Source organism: Ruditapes philippinarum, unplaced genomic scaffold (genome assembly GCF_026571515.1).
Source record: "Ruditapes philippinarum isolate M1 unplaced genomic scaffold, ASM2657151v2 ctg2444_1_1_1_1, whole genome shotgun sequence".
Lineage (NCBI taxonomy): Eukaryota > Metazoa > Mollusca > Bivalvia > Venerida > Veneridae > Ruditapes > Ruditapes philippinarum.
Genome location: NW_026860393.1, coordinates 254,583 through 272,820, shown reverse-complemented (window position 1 = coordinate 272,820; position 18,238 = coordinate 254,583). Strand labels below are relative to the sequence as shown.

General features: G+C 33.4%; 1 protein-coding gene across 1 annotated transcript in view; it reads right to left on the bottom strand.

The window, feature by feature from the left end:
* Positions 1 to 432: 432 nt before the first annotated feature.
* LOC132759906 (sacsin-like) overlaps positions 433 to 18,238 on the bottom strand; it is a 38,952-nt gene continuing 21,146 nt past the window's right edge. Inside the window, exons 7-9 of the mRNA XM_060751779.1 lie at positions 4,151 to 15,141; positions 3,785 to 3,904; positions 433 to 3,239 (exon numbers count right to left, since the gene is read on the bottom strand). Coding sequence (XP_060607762.1) covers positions 3,072 to 3,239; positions 3,785 to 3,904; positions 4,151 to 15,141 — 11,279 coding nt within the window. The 3' untranslated portion in view covers positions 433 to 3,071. The remainder of the gene's footprint in view (positions 3,240 to 3,784; positions 3,905 to 4,150; positions 15,142 to 18,238) is intronic.

Sequence of the window (18,238 nt, the reverse complement as noted above, 5' to 3'; positions counted from 1 at the left end):
TCTTTTAGCTTTAATTGCATTAGTAGCAATTGCTTATTTCTAGATTTTATAACAAACGTATCATTTGTTATTGAACATAATTATAATAAAATACTACACATAATACATATAAAATATTTGTACATAGTATACAAGAAAATATATTTAGAGTAATGAACTCATGTCTTACATACACATTTAATTAATAAAGACGTTTTAAGACAATATTTTAAATGTGTATTGAAAAGGATAGGTGCTTCAAAATTTCAAGATGAGTAATGAGTAAATTTTGTCAATAAACATTTCAGAGTAGAATGTTTTCTTTTCGAAATGAGTGTTTATGATGGTCAGAAAAATAACAATCATAGATTCTAATCAATTTGTTTAGTAAAAATATCAATTGATATGAAAACTTTTATATAAATTCTCAATAATAGGAGACATACTTGTGTCAGAATATGACAGCCATCATAAACTCTGGCCTACAAGTGTATTTGACAATAAAAACACTTTAATGGGTGTAATGAAACTATGGCTGTACAATTATATTTCCCAATACATGATACTGGTGTAGACAAAGGCACAGGGCTAATAATTTTATCGTTTGCTTCAATGTTTTCCTTGGAATTCAAAGTTCAATTTATTTACAAAAATAGAACTTAAGCGTTAAAAATGCGCATGAAAGTAATTGATGAAGATAATTGGCCTAACTGTAGTGTTCAAAACAAAATTGTACATAATCGATATATGCAAAAGAATAAATATTAAAGAAAATCAATAATACATATAATGTACATTTAAGTTGAAACATTCAAGTCAATAAAAACTATACAGTAAAGCCAAATGCCTTTTCTCAACGCAAAGAAAAACAAGTACTTGACTATCAATACCACCATTGTTAGAGGACTAATCAATTAAACCATATGCATGTATATTCACAAACAACAAAGAAAGATAAAACAAATCATTACCTTTTGTGCAGTAATATAGGTGCATTTTTCCAAATCTATACTTTCTTCAGAAAAATGCCTTAATAAGAACAATTTAAACAATATTCCTGTACTTTTAACATGTTTTAGTCAATTTTAGAATATAAAAGTACAGCTATATCAACTCAAATATGAATTTCTTCTAAAAATGAAAATTATTTAATATACAATGTATACACATGAAGGAAAAACACTACAAAGATACACAGTATAAATATATAACTTACAGAGGATATAATTACAAAATAAATGGTTGTCTTCAAAATGGTAAAAAATCATCTGCTGAATGTATGAAGTGGTCAGTAAATAGAAACACCAATCAGCTTACTTTTAACCAATTTTAACTTCCCTTGGATAAAAAATAGTCCAATAGGTCACCTTAAATACAACCTAAAGACAACTCTTATCGCGTTTACATGTAAGCACACAAAATGTATATATATAGAAAATGCATCAATATTATGCTATGTAATATGCTGAATTTTACAAAAAAACATTTATTTATTATGTATCATCAGTATTATCAAAGTGTTAAAGCCAATATATCTACAATATATCTGAAGGCTCAACGAAGAACAAATAGCAATAAAAACATCTCGTGCGAAGCATGTTTATAATGAGAACAATAATACTATACAGCTTGGTAATGACCAAAAACCTGTCGAGTGATATTGATATGATATTTATCTACATAATGTTCAAAATTGACTAAACTTTCCCTAAAATGGAAAGCCATTCCGCCATATTCTGGTAATGAAATATAAGGTTTCATAAACAAATAAAAAAAACTTGCAACTACCAATGTGATGTAAGACATTTATGGTGTCATAATGACAAACAAAAAGCACTTCTTTATATTAACACTTAATAAAATATAACACATCAATATCAAAACAATGAGTGATGTAGCATGAAAAGAATCTTTACAAACAGCCAAAGTCAAATATATCAACGCTGCTTTAAGTACAGTAATCTGATAAAGGCATCCCTCGAGAGATCAATGATATCAAGTGACAAAGTAAAAATTGAAGACTTGATTTGATCTAATCAGACGTCTTCACATGTTTGACTGAGAAAATGTTTAAGTAAAATGTTTATCTACACGTGAAACAATATGCTGATGAAGAAATGTAGTAGAACAATTTTTATAGTGTACGTTTGTTACGTCGCTCGTAACCTTAATGTAATCTACAACACAGCAACTGTCAATTGAAAATGAAGTAATTTCCGTATTTTCTCAATTTAAGAAAATATGTTGTATACACAATTCGTTATAAAGATGTCTGAATGGTTTTATGGCCGTGCATAAATGGTTGTTTGCAATAAAACATGCATCAAGCAGCCTGGTAAATAAATGTAAACAACCGTTTAAGGTGAGCAATAAATAACTATCAAACATCTTGGTATTCAAACGTATATCAAATAGAAAATGTCAACAACAAAATTTTTTCTGTATAAAAAGCAATTTCAAAGTCATTTTAATTCAGCAAGAAATTAAAAGACAGTACTTGCCATATTCATAACGAAACACATAATTTATAACAAAAATAAAATAAGATAATTAGTCTACTATATAAACAAGATAAAACTATCAAAAACACATTGTTTTATCTTTTACAAAATATACAAATGTACTTGTAAACTATTACAACAAAATTGATTGCTCTCTTTTTCATCATCTAGATAATCAAGTTCTTTGCCGGTTTCCATACGATTAGGTTTCATACTTTATCAAGAAATACACATATTATGTGTGAAATGTCAAATGTCAATATTCACACAACACAACACTTTTTAAACAGCAAAAAACAAGACTTTCAGAAAAGCAATGTATACTATATGTACAGTCAATCTAAAGTCAACTCTAGTTCAATTCAATAAGACAGAACTTGACACATCCATCTTAAAATATCTCATAATTAAATGAAATGAAATGTTTACATTATAAACATGATGTTAATAACGAAAGACTGTAAAGAAATAATAATATATGTTACAGCAAAAGTGATTGCTTTTTTTCATTTAGATAACGAAGTACATTTTCCATTTTCATTCGATGTGGTTTAACAGACATACATTTATAGCCACCTTTTAACAGCATATTCAGTCAATTAACTCGGCTATTGTGTCAAGTATGCACTTTGTGATCTCAACAGCTTTCTCTGCCTTTTTACAATCAAACATTTCAGATGGTATTTGATGTCGTCCCAAAACAGCATCTGGATACCGCATGTAAGAATAGTCTCCAGTAATACGCTCCAAGGACGTAGCCTAAACGAATAAGGAATTGTGATGATAACAAAAAAAGTAAATAACTATGTTGTCACTATCTATGTGCACTTGTAAAATTATCATGCCAAGGGTTTGATAGCATATTTTTGATGTAGGTTGGCGGAATGTAAACAAATAAGATATCACATTAAATGTCTCAATTAATGCCATTAAAATCTCTACATCATTTTACATATAGGTAGATAACTCCTAAAGCATTATCTCAAAATTAAAAATTGACTATTCAAAAAGGCTAGCATTAATGTTATTTGCATGGAATTTAACGACTGTTGTTCAAATCCCGCTGCAGTCAACGTGCTTTTCTTTTTTTTTATTTCTTTGAACATTATTGTTTTATCTTTCAGATCTTACTAGGATAAGAAAAGGTGTTTAGTTGAAAGTATATGTATTTATTGGCAAAATGCTTAATCTTTTAACAAGAGTTGTTATGAAGGTAGCGCGCTCCTTTCTCACAAAACTTGATTACAGGTGTGATTTAAGGCAAACCATATTTCTTATGAAACTGTTAAAATATCTTAATTTACCTCGGTAAATAGTAATCCATCATCAAGACCATTGGCAATATTTCCCAATGAATGATCTTTTCGCCGAGCCATATTTGCATTTTTGGCAAACCAGGCTGCCTTTAAAGCCTTTTCAGCGGCCTTCAAATAAATAAGCACACATTTCAAACAACTATCAGTATGTACGTACAGATAAAAGTGATTGAGATTTTTTTCTTAATGACTTGAGAAACAGAAATAGCAGAAATGGTAATCAGTAAAATTGATTTGCACATTAGAATAAGTATTTGCATTTATTCCCTACTCTGTAAAAAAGTAAATTCATTTTTAAAGGCAAATTTATTTCAACGATTTATTCTACTACAAGTTTGTTTAGGAATAACATACCTGATGACACTTATAGCACACCCAGTTAAAGCTTAAGTCATCAGCTCCTGTTGTAATGTTACTTATGGCAGCTTTATAGTCCTGAACAGCTTGTCTGTGCCAGCGTTTTGCTTCTCCAACATGCCGTACAATTGCTTCCTCTGCTCTGTGATGGGCAAAATTGCCGGTACGTGTAGATCTATTATAATCGTCTCTGTTATCGTGAAAGTGTGCTGCAAGTGTACACCCTCTTCTATACACAGCATCACTTGCTGATCCAAATGTTGAACGCGACATGTCAGGGGGCATTCTTCCAGTGTCACTTGTAATTTCATCATCAATAATCTCTTTCTTCTCCAATTTTAGCACTATTTCATTGATGTAATTAAACACACGCCCGGCGTATTCTCGGTTGTCTCTGTTTCTGTCCGGATGCCACTGCATCCACAAACGACGGATAACCGCTTTTCGCCCAGTTTCATCCAATTTCCAGGCATCTTCTAGCATTTGTCTTACACGACGAAAGTTTTCGTCAATAGGAATTGAACCAATTGGCTCAATGTCATATGCAACTAAATCTTGAACAATCTCCTGTTCTTTTGGTTTGAATCTATACAAGCGGTATATAGGGACAGTAATTATCTCATCTTTACGACCAACGTTAACATCGTATGTAATATCGAGAACAGAAGCCCCGTGAAACCTTTTGTTTTCTTTCCAAATGTCAGCATACATGTAAACTGGATCAGTTAAATCGGTCGAGTCTTCAACTTCAAGTGCAACATACATATATTCATATACCTTAAATGGAGAAATGCTTTGTTCCAAGAAAGCGTGGAATTTCTCTTCCACATAAGTTCCAGGTCGAGGGAAAATCGAAACATTCCACGATGCCGGGAGGTCGTAGGCATCGATTTGTAAATTATCAAGCCTCCGACTTATTTCGGATGAATTTTCTAATAATCGAAGAATTTGCGACAGACAGATAGTCATTCGTTTACCAAGCCTGTTCTCAGTACATAAGTCAACCAATGTCAAGAGACCATGATTATCATTTATTAAGTCAGTCAAAGTCTGTTCACCTGCTTCTTTTTGGAAGCACAGTTCATACCCTGTGAAATTTACTTCATCTGCTGTATCATTTTCAAAAGATTTTATGAAACAGGACGCATTCAATTCTGTCCCTTCTATTTTTTGCCCTTTATATTTCAGGAATGTTTTCAGTCCTGATACTTTTGTTACTTTTACGCTTCTTAGGCGCTGCATGATTGCATTTTCAATACTGTAATGAAAGCTTTCGCCATCACATTTAAACTGATGCTTGACTAGGCGTATAATCCCTTCAACAACAGGGGCAGAACGAAGAGAATATTCTATTCGTTGTGCTTCTATACAGTCTTCCTCTTGAATATTGTCAGTTGAAATTTCTTCAACAATTTCTCTTGTCAAAACATCTGGCTGCAATAGTTTAGGCCATTGTTCGAATGGTAAAGCAGGATCCCTAACACAGTCTATTTTCAATTCCTTAAATCCTATGAAGAAATCTATATCTATCTTTCCTTCAAGTCGTTTCTCGATTTCATTGTTGTTTGAAACTGTCAATTTTTTTGATGGAACGAGAACTTTATTTCGATCAGGAATGAATACTTGTGCAACATTCTGCAAAGGCTCTTTTTCCATGTCTATCAATTTAATAATATTTTCAAGAGCTTTCTGCACAAAGAGTAATGTATTATAAGGAAGGGGTTTTTCCTTGTACTGTTGTTTTATCTCTGCTAAAACTGCTGAGTAATCGGAACACAGTGGGACTCTGTGTGAACCCAATTTCTGAAACAAATTTTCATAAGGCCCGAAACAGTTTGGAAGCTTGTACAAATATGGTCTTATTTCATCAACTTCGTTAAGGTTGACAACCACTTGGCGAACCAGTAACATTTTATTATCTTCTGGATGGAAAACGATCGGAGTAACTTTAAATTTTTGTTGCATTGATTCCTCATAGGACTTCTGAAACGCTGAATAAAGCAGTTCCATTTGAGATTTCACAAAAAAAGGTAAACTTGAAATATTGTTCTTTTCAAGTTCTCTTTTGAAGACTTCAGTCACGTTCTGACAATGTTGAACAATCCGATCCATTGGTGGATATTCATATATTCCAAGAAACATTCTCATGTTCTCAGAAAATGGTAAGTAGAAAATGAGATTTTGACTTGACCAGCAGAGATCCATATGTTTGTCTGATACTGCCCCGGCAAAACATATTAACAACTCTGCATTACCTGGCTGTTTTGCAAGAAATGTCCTTTTCTCATCAACTTTTCGAGGCACAACAAAGCGTATATTTTTCATTTTCGCAAGTGTCTGCTCTGACCAATCTCCATTAAAAAGACAATCGACAAGAGCACCAGACTGTTTTTTAGTTTCTTCATTTATGCGATTGTTGATCTTAGCTTCAAGGCTCTGTGCAAAGTCAATCAGCATTTTCTCAGTAGGTTTCATTATCATCCCTAGAATTTCTAAAAACTCGCGCCACTCGTGCCCTCTATATTCCTTTGGGAGAAAATAATCTTCAGACAGCATGCAAGAAAAGACGGGGTGACAACAGTCATATAGTTGGTCCACTCGTTTATCCTTCCCAATGACATGGATAAAAGGAATGGCTTTTAGTTGTTGAATGACATTTAACTGATGGTGATCAAACTTTTGACCAAGTGATCTCATTAAGAGTGTATTCTTTATATATTCAATATGTACTTTCCATACACTTCTTGGAACGAGATCAAATGTGGGCAATATCTTTTCAATGTACACTTCAATTACAGACTTCGTAGGAAAATTTAAAAACTTGTATAAATTTCGAAGTTTTTCAGTGTCTTTTAGAAGTAATATTCCAGTGTTTTGCGCCCAATCATTTATACCATCAGACGGTATGCCAGTTAGCAACACAATAACATGAACAAAATTGTCTATACTCACAATTTCTTTCTGGTGAGAAACAAATAGTGGAAGTTTTTTAAACATATTTTGCAAAGTAAGAGCATCACAATTCTTTTTCATCTGATCTATTGCACCATCAAAAAGGTTGAGAACTGAAACACATTCATCATGTGTTATTTTGCTCATTTGAAATTTGGGTCTGTAATAAGATAAACATTCAAGTAACTGCACTGGTCGCTCATATGATGGCAGCATCCTGCGTAAGTGAGAGGCTATTCTTTTATCAGGTTTCAAAAAACATGATTCATCTAGACATGGCACATTCAATTTTTTCGCAACCTTATTTAAAGTGTCATGTTGGGGCAAGTAACTTTTGTTATATAAACGATTTGAGTTGCAAAAAGGGACAAGCTGAAATACTTTTGCGGACCCAACATAGTGAAATGTTGGCAGGAAAGACCAATCGTTGAACATGCAAATATTTCTTTGAAACAGATTCTCGTCTAAACTTTCATGCATTGTGGTATTATTTATTTTGACTGATTTACTGTAAATAAAAAACAATATTCTTTCAATAATATTTGGTTTTATTGGAACACCAGCATCTTTATTCCAATCAACACACATTCCGGAAGCAAAATCTGCTGGATCAAATGTGTCAGCGAGTATTGAAAGTAAATTGTCTACTTCAAATGTTTTAATAACTTTTGATGTATGGTATTCATTCCGATTTACCATATAAATGATTTCGCTATGTACAAACTGGTCAGCTGATCCGATCAAAATATCACACATATCTGAACAAAACAATGGGGCATGTTTGCTGAAGGCCTTTAACAAACCATTGTTTGCGAGACATAGCGGCAAACCATCAATTTTGTCAGTAAAATTTTCATCGCGAATTATGTAATTCAACAAGCTCTGAAGGGCCTCGACATTTGATATCATTGTTTCTTCTAACCGACTGTTCATTTTCCCAATACGACAATGTGCTGCATTTTCGTCATCAAATGTTTTTAAAAATTTGATCACTGATTTGGGTGTGCATGATGGAATATATTTAATACCAGACTGACTTATAGATTTGCTAACCCAATGAGGTGTTTCAATGACTTTCATCCCAATTGTTCTTAACGTGTATAGGACGGAATGTGCATCTTTGTCTGTAAAGATTGGATGGCTAAATGTAACATGTTTTGATACAACATTAAAAGTGCCATCGAAATCATCATCTGATTTAGAAAGAGACACCCAATCCAAACCTATTTCATGGGTATTTTCTTCCGGTTGACTGTTGTCAATGTATGTTCTTCCAGTCGATGGAAATATATTGACTTCCTCTTCAATAACAATTTTATAAAAGTTACTTACAAACAATTTCCAGTTATTGTCAGAACTCTTTTCCCACTTTGGAAAGTATTCGTGATATCTTTCAAGGGTCTGGGCTATTAGAATTTTATCAAATATTTCAGTAGAATGTCTACAGACAAAGTTTTCCTTCAAATACTGTAAAGCTGTTATGCATGTCCGACTTAATAGTTCAGCTAATACAAAATCATTCCACGACTTTCGATCTCCTTCACTCCATAGCTTTGTTCTAGCTTTATCTAAGGCAAAATGCCCATTTACGTGAAATGGTAATCCTGTTGTTATAGGAAGGGGAAGAAAACAGAAAGCTTTTCCTGTGATTTTCTTCTCCATTATTTTTCTCATTTTATCTGTGGCAGGAAGGGAAGTATGTGTTTCATTTTCAGGCCAAGGCAAAGCTATAGCAGTCACAGGTGTTAGACCAATCGCCTTTGCCTTTAATGCTAACATAACACTAGATTTTTTTTCACAAGTTTGTTCAATTCCAAAGCTATTAACAATTAACCAGTTTTCATTATGGCCAGTGTTGTCTTCAATGTTGATCTTATAAAATGTCTCTATAGGCTGCATGCACAAATTTTGATGAGGGACATGGAGGTTACCTTTAGCAACTTCTTTAATACTTGAAAAATATTTTTTACGACATATATCATCTTCTTCAGATAGTTTTCTTTCCACTGAAAATTCTTCAAATAAATCACCATTGCTTACATTAAAAACTTTTATGCATTTAATGTTCTTCAAAAACAGAAGAGATTCAAACATGTCTTTCTTAAAGGACTCAATCACTTTATCCATTTTATCAGGTGTCATTACATTGCTACTGATAGGAGACCTATATCTTCGTAATGGAAGTCTAAATATAGTACCCTGTCCAGATGCCTCAATACTCGGGATAACTGGATATCCAAGAAGCATATTGGGAAAAGATTCTTTCATAAAATAAGCATCACATTTTATTCCTGGGTTTTCAGATGTAGCATGACCTTCTAAACAAGACAGCATAGGATCAAATATACAAATTTGGCCATCTTTTCCTAACCCTGGTCCTTTAGTGAGAAAAGATGGTGTATCTGTTAAGTGATATACAGCGTTAAATCCAATGCCATACTGACCTGTTTTGGATGGATCTTCACGCTTACTACCTACTCCAAGATTTCTAATACCATTAAAGTCATCTTCTGTGAAATAACTGTTGTTAAATACACAAAGCGAAGGTCCTTGAAGATCTTCTTTTCCAAATATCTTTTCATTATCGTAGGTAACATAGTTCTTTATAAAGAATATTTCAGTTGCGCTTGCATCATCTGCATTTTGTAATAGTTCTTTCATGATACTTGAATCACACGGATAGTCTTCAAGAATTCCAGTAAGTCTAGTTATCAAACTTTCGTTTTGTCCAAATGGTTCAAAAAATCCGGTAGAAAAACATTCAACTATTTTCCGCTGTTTAGATTTGACACCAAGTGCTCTTCCTGTATCTGGTGGTATATTTCCATGTAGAATATGAAGAGAAGCAGATGATTTGTATGCTGGATCTTCTATGACCAATTCGTGCGTTGGTCGTAAAAATCCATCTACATCTGGAGCTACAATTATCGCTTCAGTTTCTTTCAAATCTGAATAATGTATATTTTCAATTTTCATGCTTTCACAAAGATTCACCAGCAAGCATGACACAGTGTCTATATCAATGCATTTGCGGTATAAACAGTCTGTGTATATTCTTTGTAACACTGATAGAAGAAATTCCACCGTAAAATGGTCTTTTACTCCAAGTGCTTTAAAAACTTTTTTCTTCTTATAGTCAAATTCTCGCAAACAATATAGTTCAGGAATACACTCCGATTTCACCTGAAATGCAATCTTACTAGAACATACAAGTTCCTTTCCCATTATAATCAGCGGCTTATCACCTATTTTCTGGAAACATTCCATTTCTAAAATTTCTATTTCAGATTTATCAACAATAAGCCTTTCAAGCCCTTCATATACAGCTTTTGAAATCTTATCTAAACTTCTTAACTGCTGCTCTGGACAACGGTATTCATCTGATAAATGATTTAGCTGTTGCAAAAGTAATTCTAATGAGGGTTGTTTTTCCACACCTAGTAATTCAAACAAATTTTCGGGCAGAGCACATTTCCGTCTTAAAAGGTTTTCATGCACGAATAGCCCTACACTACCGATACATGTACTTAGACTTTCCCGAAACAAACATGTTGGTTTTCCAAATCGTACAGAATTCTCCTTCTGTTTTGAATGGTCGGTGCAATATGAATTTGAGACATCATCTAGTTTATCTGCTTTCCATGTGAATCGCCAATTAGGAGGTGAGTGTAGCACGGGCATCAAAAGAGTCTGTCGAAGCTCCCTTATGAATGCAATGTCGTTTTGTAGTTCTTGAATTACATCTAATCTTCCACAGTATTTGATTATTTGAACTGATCTTTCCAGAGCACAATTGCCACAATCTGTTATTAATTGATGTATTGTCTTGCACCTTTGCAAAAGCATGGCTTGTGTAAGATACTTATTGTTCATGCCTAGCGTGTTAAGTTTGGCCAATGTTTTACTTGTACAAAAGCCTTCTGATTTCAAAGGAAATTTCTCATCAGTGACATTAAACATTCCTGCAATCTCTGATTTGGGGCAAACCAATTCATTTGGTCTATGAAGCACATTGTTTGGTTCAGTAGGGATACATTTTGTAGCTTGCAATTTCTGAATTACCTTTTTACTTTTACATTGCATAGCATGCAGTAACATTTGGTTCCTTTGTGGCAATTTATTGTGCCAAAATACTGAGTCTATTGAGTTTAACAAATGAATCATAAGTTCTTCTTCATCTACCATAGATTTTTTGAAAAATGAATTGCGTTCAGGGTTCCAATTTTGGAGTAATGACAGAATTTGACCAGGCATTTCAATAATATGCTTACCAGTACTTATTGGCACAGACCCCAGAAAGTCAAAAGCAATATCTCCAATCATTTTAGTGTGTCTAATAGCAGGATCAAGATAAACTACTTCATCAAATGATACCCACACATGTTCTCCTTTGAAAAGTTTAATGTTATCTGAGATAAGCTTCTTATAAAAGCTGTGTAAAAACGCCTTGACATCAATACATCCGCTTAATGGCCATAACGAGTGATAAATGTAACCTTTAGGATTTCTTTCAGACAGATATGACAAGAGGTTAACAAAACTCTGAACAACAGAGTCTTCCATTAATGCCTGGTTCCAAGTGATGCCATCCCTGCTTCTTTTATCATCTTCTGAAAACCATGCAAGACCTCTTCTATCTGACCTGACACTAAAACAACCATTTATGTGCATATGCAAATCTGTTTGTACTGGCAGAGGCAAGAAACAAAACAAATGACCAACTCTGTAAAATCCTATTGGAACATCTTTAAGCACAAGAGGACAATTGTCTGTTTTATTTGTAAGTGGTATAGCAATAGCTGAAAGAGGAACTGCCCCTTCTTTAGACATTCTCTTTGAAAGCATTAATGACCCTTTTGTTCCCAGCGCCCATGAAACAATCCAGTTTGTTGCAGATGATCCTAAATGCTCAATGCTTTGTAATTTTAGCAGTACACTTTCATACAATTTTTGACTGATTTCAACATTATGGATTTCAGTAAAATTTCCATCATTTTCTAAGACTGCGGGCATGCGTTTTAATACGCTCTGTGCTGGCATAGCATCCGTTCCATTGGAATATTGAGTACATGTAGTTGTCTTTTCAACACTGAAGAGTAGTTTTGCTTGAGAAGGGTCAGTTGCATTTTCTGGCAGATAATATATTTGTAAAACCTTTACATTTTGTGTAAAAAGTAGTATATTTCCAGCGTTTTCTATTAATTGCTTTAATAATATTACCACTTCATCTTTTGAGTATGGTTTACTGCAAATCTCGCTTCTTGCAGCTTGAGAATCAGTTCTTAGAGGGAGTCTGAACAAAGTACCGCTGTATCCTGTAAAGATTTTATCAGGTAAATCACAACCAAAGACTGACTTATATGGTTTGAACTGATCTACATTGCGCCGAATTATGTTTTGTTTCGAAAGCCTGACTCTTAATCCAGTTCCGCGTGACTGTCTTGCCTCATCTAAATATGTCTCGTGTGGATCAAAAATGATCATATCCTTACCAGATATAAAGCAAGGGACATCTGTTAAATTGTAAACAGAACAAAATCCTAAACCAAATTTACCGATTTTGTCCTTACTTTCCGCCTTTGTAGCTCCGTTTAGTTTAGTGATATTTTGAAGATCCTTCTCTGTGAACAAGGAGTCATTAAACACCCAAAGAGCAGGGCCTTGGCAAAACCTTAAGTCAGAACTCAATAACTTTTCCGTCCGCTTTGCATCGTCATTCTTCCTTTCATCGTATAGGAACTTAACAATGGTTGCTCCCGAGTCATCTGCGTTTTGCACCAGTTCTTTTGGAACAGATAACCCATCTGTATATCCGTCTTCCAGTAGAGTCCTTATCCTGGTTGTAAGTGATTCATGAACACCCCATTCTTCTACCCCGAATTCTTCAGTAGCTCCAATTATCGTTTTCCTTTTCATAGATTTTACTCCAAGGTCTTTGGCAACAATTGCTGGTACAATTCGATTAACAATATACAGACTTTTCTCCTCCTCTTCATCAAGTTCATCTTGGTCTTCATCTAATATGCAGACAGATACAGGTTGTAAGGAAAGTCTTTCTGACAATGGACTTTCAACTAACATAAGCATTTTTGATTCTTCTACATTAAAACTTCCATCATTCTGTTTTCGTGCAAGACATTTTAAAATCCTTAAAGCAATATCTGTGTCATTTGATAATGATGAAGTGTTTATTGTCTCGGCAGACTCGTGCTTAAATTTTATATCCTGTAATGTGGTCAGTAGTAATTCATTGTTTTGTTCTAAATTACACCCAAGTTGCAGAAACAGCTCATTCATGTTATAAAACTCTTCAGGCACATAATAAAAGTAAGGTTTTAGATCTAGATCCCCTTCCCGGTTCGTAATTATTACGCTGCTTGGTTTCACAAAGCTATTACCAGTCCATAAAATATTTTCATCTTTCAGCTTATCGTGTAGTATTAAATACTTGCCTTTACTTTCATGTAAGTAATTGTAGATTTGCTGCGTAGCTTTCACATAATCTGGTTTGTAGTTGACTTTGTAATGCTGTCGAATATATGCTAATTGGTTCAATACTATTTCCAATGATGGATATTCTTCCCATTTGAAATATTTTATTACTTTTTGTGATGAACAATCAACAATCGGTACTGTAGCTCCTGCAAAGAGACTCAATTTACTATGTTTAGCTTCTCCAGGCTTACAAAGTTTCACATTTTTAGAAAACCACGGCATTCCATTTGGATAATTTTCAGGTGGAGTTTGAACCACTGGAATACACTGAATTGACATCAGAGCATTTCCTAAAGTAGTTGATCCGTTGCAATAATGGTCCAACAAACTAGGATTGTCAACTAAAACTTCCATGAATGCATCTGCTTTCTTTGACAAGTCGTCAGACTTTTGTGCATCTCCCATCCACAATTTTAATGAATTTGCAACTTTCAGCATGATACTACCGTTTATATTTTCTTTACTTTTCAGACCAAGCCTTCTCAGTGCTTCTAACTCTCTACCACTAAACTCAATAGATCTTTCAGGAAATAATGATTCCCCAATAAGTAATCTTTGAAGCAATGAACATGAAGGATCAAATAGATCCGATGGTACGTGCAACATTGTGCCCATTGTCAGAAAAGGTAGCTTTGCAGCATAATTACATATTGAGCTTTTATTTTCGAACAATTTAAAATTGACCAGGAAAAATGTCATAAAGGTTGTAACCTGATCATTACTTTTTGACACTTGTAATTTTTTAATGGTACTCAAAATCAAAGCTTCTAATGTTACAATGTCCATGTCGAGTAACTTTATCAAATGTTGATCTTCAGTGTCTACTTTTATACACAAGAATGGCAAATCGACCCCTACAGGGAAATTGATGTTTCCAGGAATAACTTTCTTAACTTTAACAACTGAACTATACTGACCCTCATCTTTCAATGAACGCACAGCTCGAAACAAGTGAAGCTTTCGGAACATTTCTACAAGCTCTGGTTCTAAACAGACCAAGGAAGATGCAAACTGGATTAATACTTTTCTTATCTGACCATCTATTTCGAAAGCTTGGTTCAATTTGAACACGGCATTTTCTCCAATCTTATTGTACACTTCACCAAACAGATAAATAATTTCTTCTTTTGTTGGTCGCTTGACAAAGTTTTGAATTGATTCAAACTGTATCCATTCTGGAAGGCTTGGAAGTACCTTTACATTTAATGCTTTAAGACATTTAACTAATCCATCATTTAGACTGCATTCTTTGGTATGTTCAATTTCTTTTATGATAATAAAATCTGACAGTCTTACCAGCTCAATAACATCTGGATCAGTCCAGCTTCCTTGAATCAGGATCGGCACTAGAGGTATATCTTTGAAATACTTAACCATGTCTTTTTTGACGAGTACACGCCATAAGTGTTCCAGCCATTGACTTGGTAGACTAGAAGTTTTTGTCCATCGGATATTTTCATTAGAAGCAAAGTGAAAGCGTATTGTTTCAGTAAGTAACATCTTCGCCAACTTAACATCTAATCTTTGAATTTGGTAGATTTCTAAAATGCATATTTACGGTGCATATAATTAGCAAACAGTGTCTTTATTCTAACAAGATATTATCATAGTATTACAAGCAATCCATAAGTCCCCTAACGGTAAGAACCCCAGCAACATTCTGACGGGCCATTGGTTGTTGAATTATGTCATCGAATAAATTAATGACATAAATGAACCTAAATTTTTTGAGTTCTTAGTTGGTTTATATCTTAGTAATGTGTTTAGTGTTCCTGCCAAGTAATGAAATTGTGTTTTTACAAGAAAAAGTTAGAAGATCCAATTTTCTCAGTATGGTTAAGCTAGAGTACTGAACCTTTTCCAAATGATTTGAGTGATAAAAAGAAATGTATATATGAAGTTTGAAGTAGATACATTAAGAAATGAATAAGTTATAAAAACCAAAATTTGATATGAAAATTGTAATGTCAAGGGTGGTAATTCTGATATTTTTGTGTTTGGGTTTTAAACCTTGCCGCCACATATGATGTGGTTGATGATCAGAAACGTATTTGAAATTTAAAGTAAATACATTAAAATACAAAGAACATATAGTGGAAAAGCTTAAAAACTTGAATCAGAAATCTAGAGGAGATTGCTGACCCTTTGCGAGTAGGACAGCTTTCAATATACACCCTAAAATCAAGATTAAGATGATGTGTATAATCACCATACTGCAATCTATCCATATTCTAAGTTTCATAAACATATTTTTACTGCTTTTTGAGTAATCAAAACTATTGTTACATTTGCCTTATTTTAAAGTTATTTGTTGCCATAGCAACATAATTTTTGAACATAGAAAAGAAAAAGACGTGCATATTTTCAAGACTGCCATCTTCCAATATTTCAAGATTCATAAAAATATTTTCAGTGCTTTTTGCGTTATTACTGGATCCAGTTTATGAGTTAAATTAGCAATATTTTCAGTCTATTTGTTGCCATAGGAACCAAACATTTCAACATAGGAAAAAAAGAAGATGGCGTGCATAATCTCCAGACTGCCATCTTTCCATATATTTAGTTTGATAAAAATATTTTCAGTACTTTTGCGCTATCGTGGAATCCAGTTTTTTTTAACAGACGGACGGAGGGTACACCTAAAGTCCCCATCCGATTAAACCAGTAGGGGTCTAAAATATAATCAAAGTGCTGCAGCACTGAATGCGACGGACATGCAACCGGAGAGACATTAAGGCTTTTTTTTTTAGAAAAAAAAACAACACAAAAGATATAACAGAGAAAATTTGTTCCATACAAGTTCGAGATTTGTAGAGCAATATATTTTATGTGTCCTAATCTGATATTCTACTTTCAATCAGAACAAGTCCAATTTTTTAAATACAGAATGAAATTTATGCCTCAAAAACTTTGGTCAAACTTGTAAGTGTCCTTATCGATTTATATTAAGAAATGATATGTAAATAGAAAAAAAACTGTCAACGAAATATTTCTAAAATAAAAACATGCAAATAAACTTCAATCATAATACATAATACATAAGAGAATTTTATTAAAATTGCTTCGTGTTATATCATAGTGGGCATATAGACAATAAAATATAAGTCATTTGTATTTTTATTTCTCTTGGATATGTTCCATTAAAAATATTTTTGGTTAAAATCATCAGCAATTAATGGTGTATTTTTTTAGATTTTAGTGTTCAGTTTCACACTAAATTCCATTTTCAACTTGTTTGCTTACAGAATTTCTTAAAGTATTGCATGTAAACAAAATAAGTATCCGCTGGTTTATTACATGTATAATGTGTACTCGTCTGAAAGTCAGCACAGATGATGCAGAATCTATTTTTAGAATAGTGTTATCTTCTGGTCGAAGGCTATTATAATCTCAAAACAGGTTAACTCATATCGTGACCTAGAAAACTATGTAAACAAAACACAAGAATCGGAAGTAGAACTCATATTATAACTTCCTTCAATAAAGATTGTCATGAAAGACTACATGGTGGTAAAGTGTTGAAAAACTCCCTTGTTACATGCATTATTTATAACACTAACCATTGTACTGTAGTCTAATTTATTAATAACTGCTGGATATTCAGCTAAACCCGCGGTATGAGTCACGAAAAGAGTTCTTCTTTTATTAATGCGCGAGTTATTCTAAAGTCACGAAAAACTTTTGATCTGTTAATAAAAATGTTTTGTTTAATGGGGAAATATTTATTTCCTGCTTATAATTTCTATGAAATATTGAGCTTACTCCTTAATTATAGCATAATTTGCTGTCCTACTTTCGACAGCGGTAAATAGTTTCAGCAGTTATTTGCATAATGGCGCAATAATACTACGGGGCTACAGCGTTTTTATCAATCAAATACGTTTATATTTTAACTTGGATAACTTAATTTGAAATTGAAAAGGCTAAATATGGAAATTTTTAAGATATCCCGACGAAGTATGGGAGTTTCATAGGATCAAATTCATGTACTATTTCGTGGGCGGTTTTTCGGTTGAGGACACATTGCGCGATTGTATCCGACGAAATCCCATGTGTAGATGACATAGCTCTGAACGCTCCTGAGGGCGCGTCCGTCGCAAAAATACAACTACAGGTATCGCTAAGGTGGTTCATACCCGCCACTTATGTGACGTCTTAGTGATCTGAGGTAAAATTTGAACTCGACTTATATTTGGAAATGTTATATCAGTCTTTTGTTAAAATATTTATTAAATCCATAGCCAAAAATTCACTACAGTAATTGATTTTAAGCATCAGCGACATTGACTCTAGAAGTCCTAAACGCAATCCAAACTAAGTCTACAAATAAGCTTTATAAATACTAAATTCGATTACATTATTCTTGACTGTAGTGTCCGGAAAACATTTTGTCTATATTCATTGAAATCGACATAGACCATAGAGGATCAAAAAGCATTCTCAAGCAAGGTCTTCAGAGGAACTAACTTTATATCATGTTTGATTAAATATATCGTTCCTAAATATAGAATTAAACCCTGGTTTTTATCCGGAATCAATTCTTATCAAGAGCTGTCACGCAAAAGTGACAAATGCCCCCGAAAAGGTTTCTTCAGCATTGCAGAAAGGTATTGTGAAAAAAAGATAATGAAAGTAACT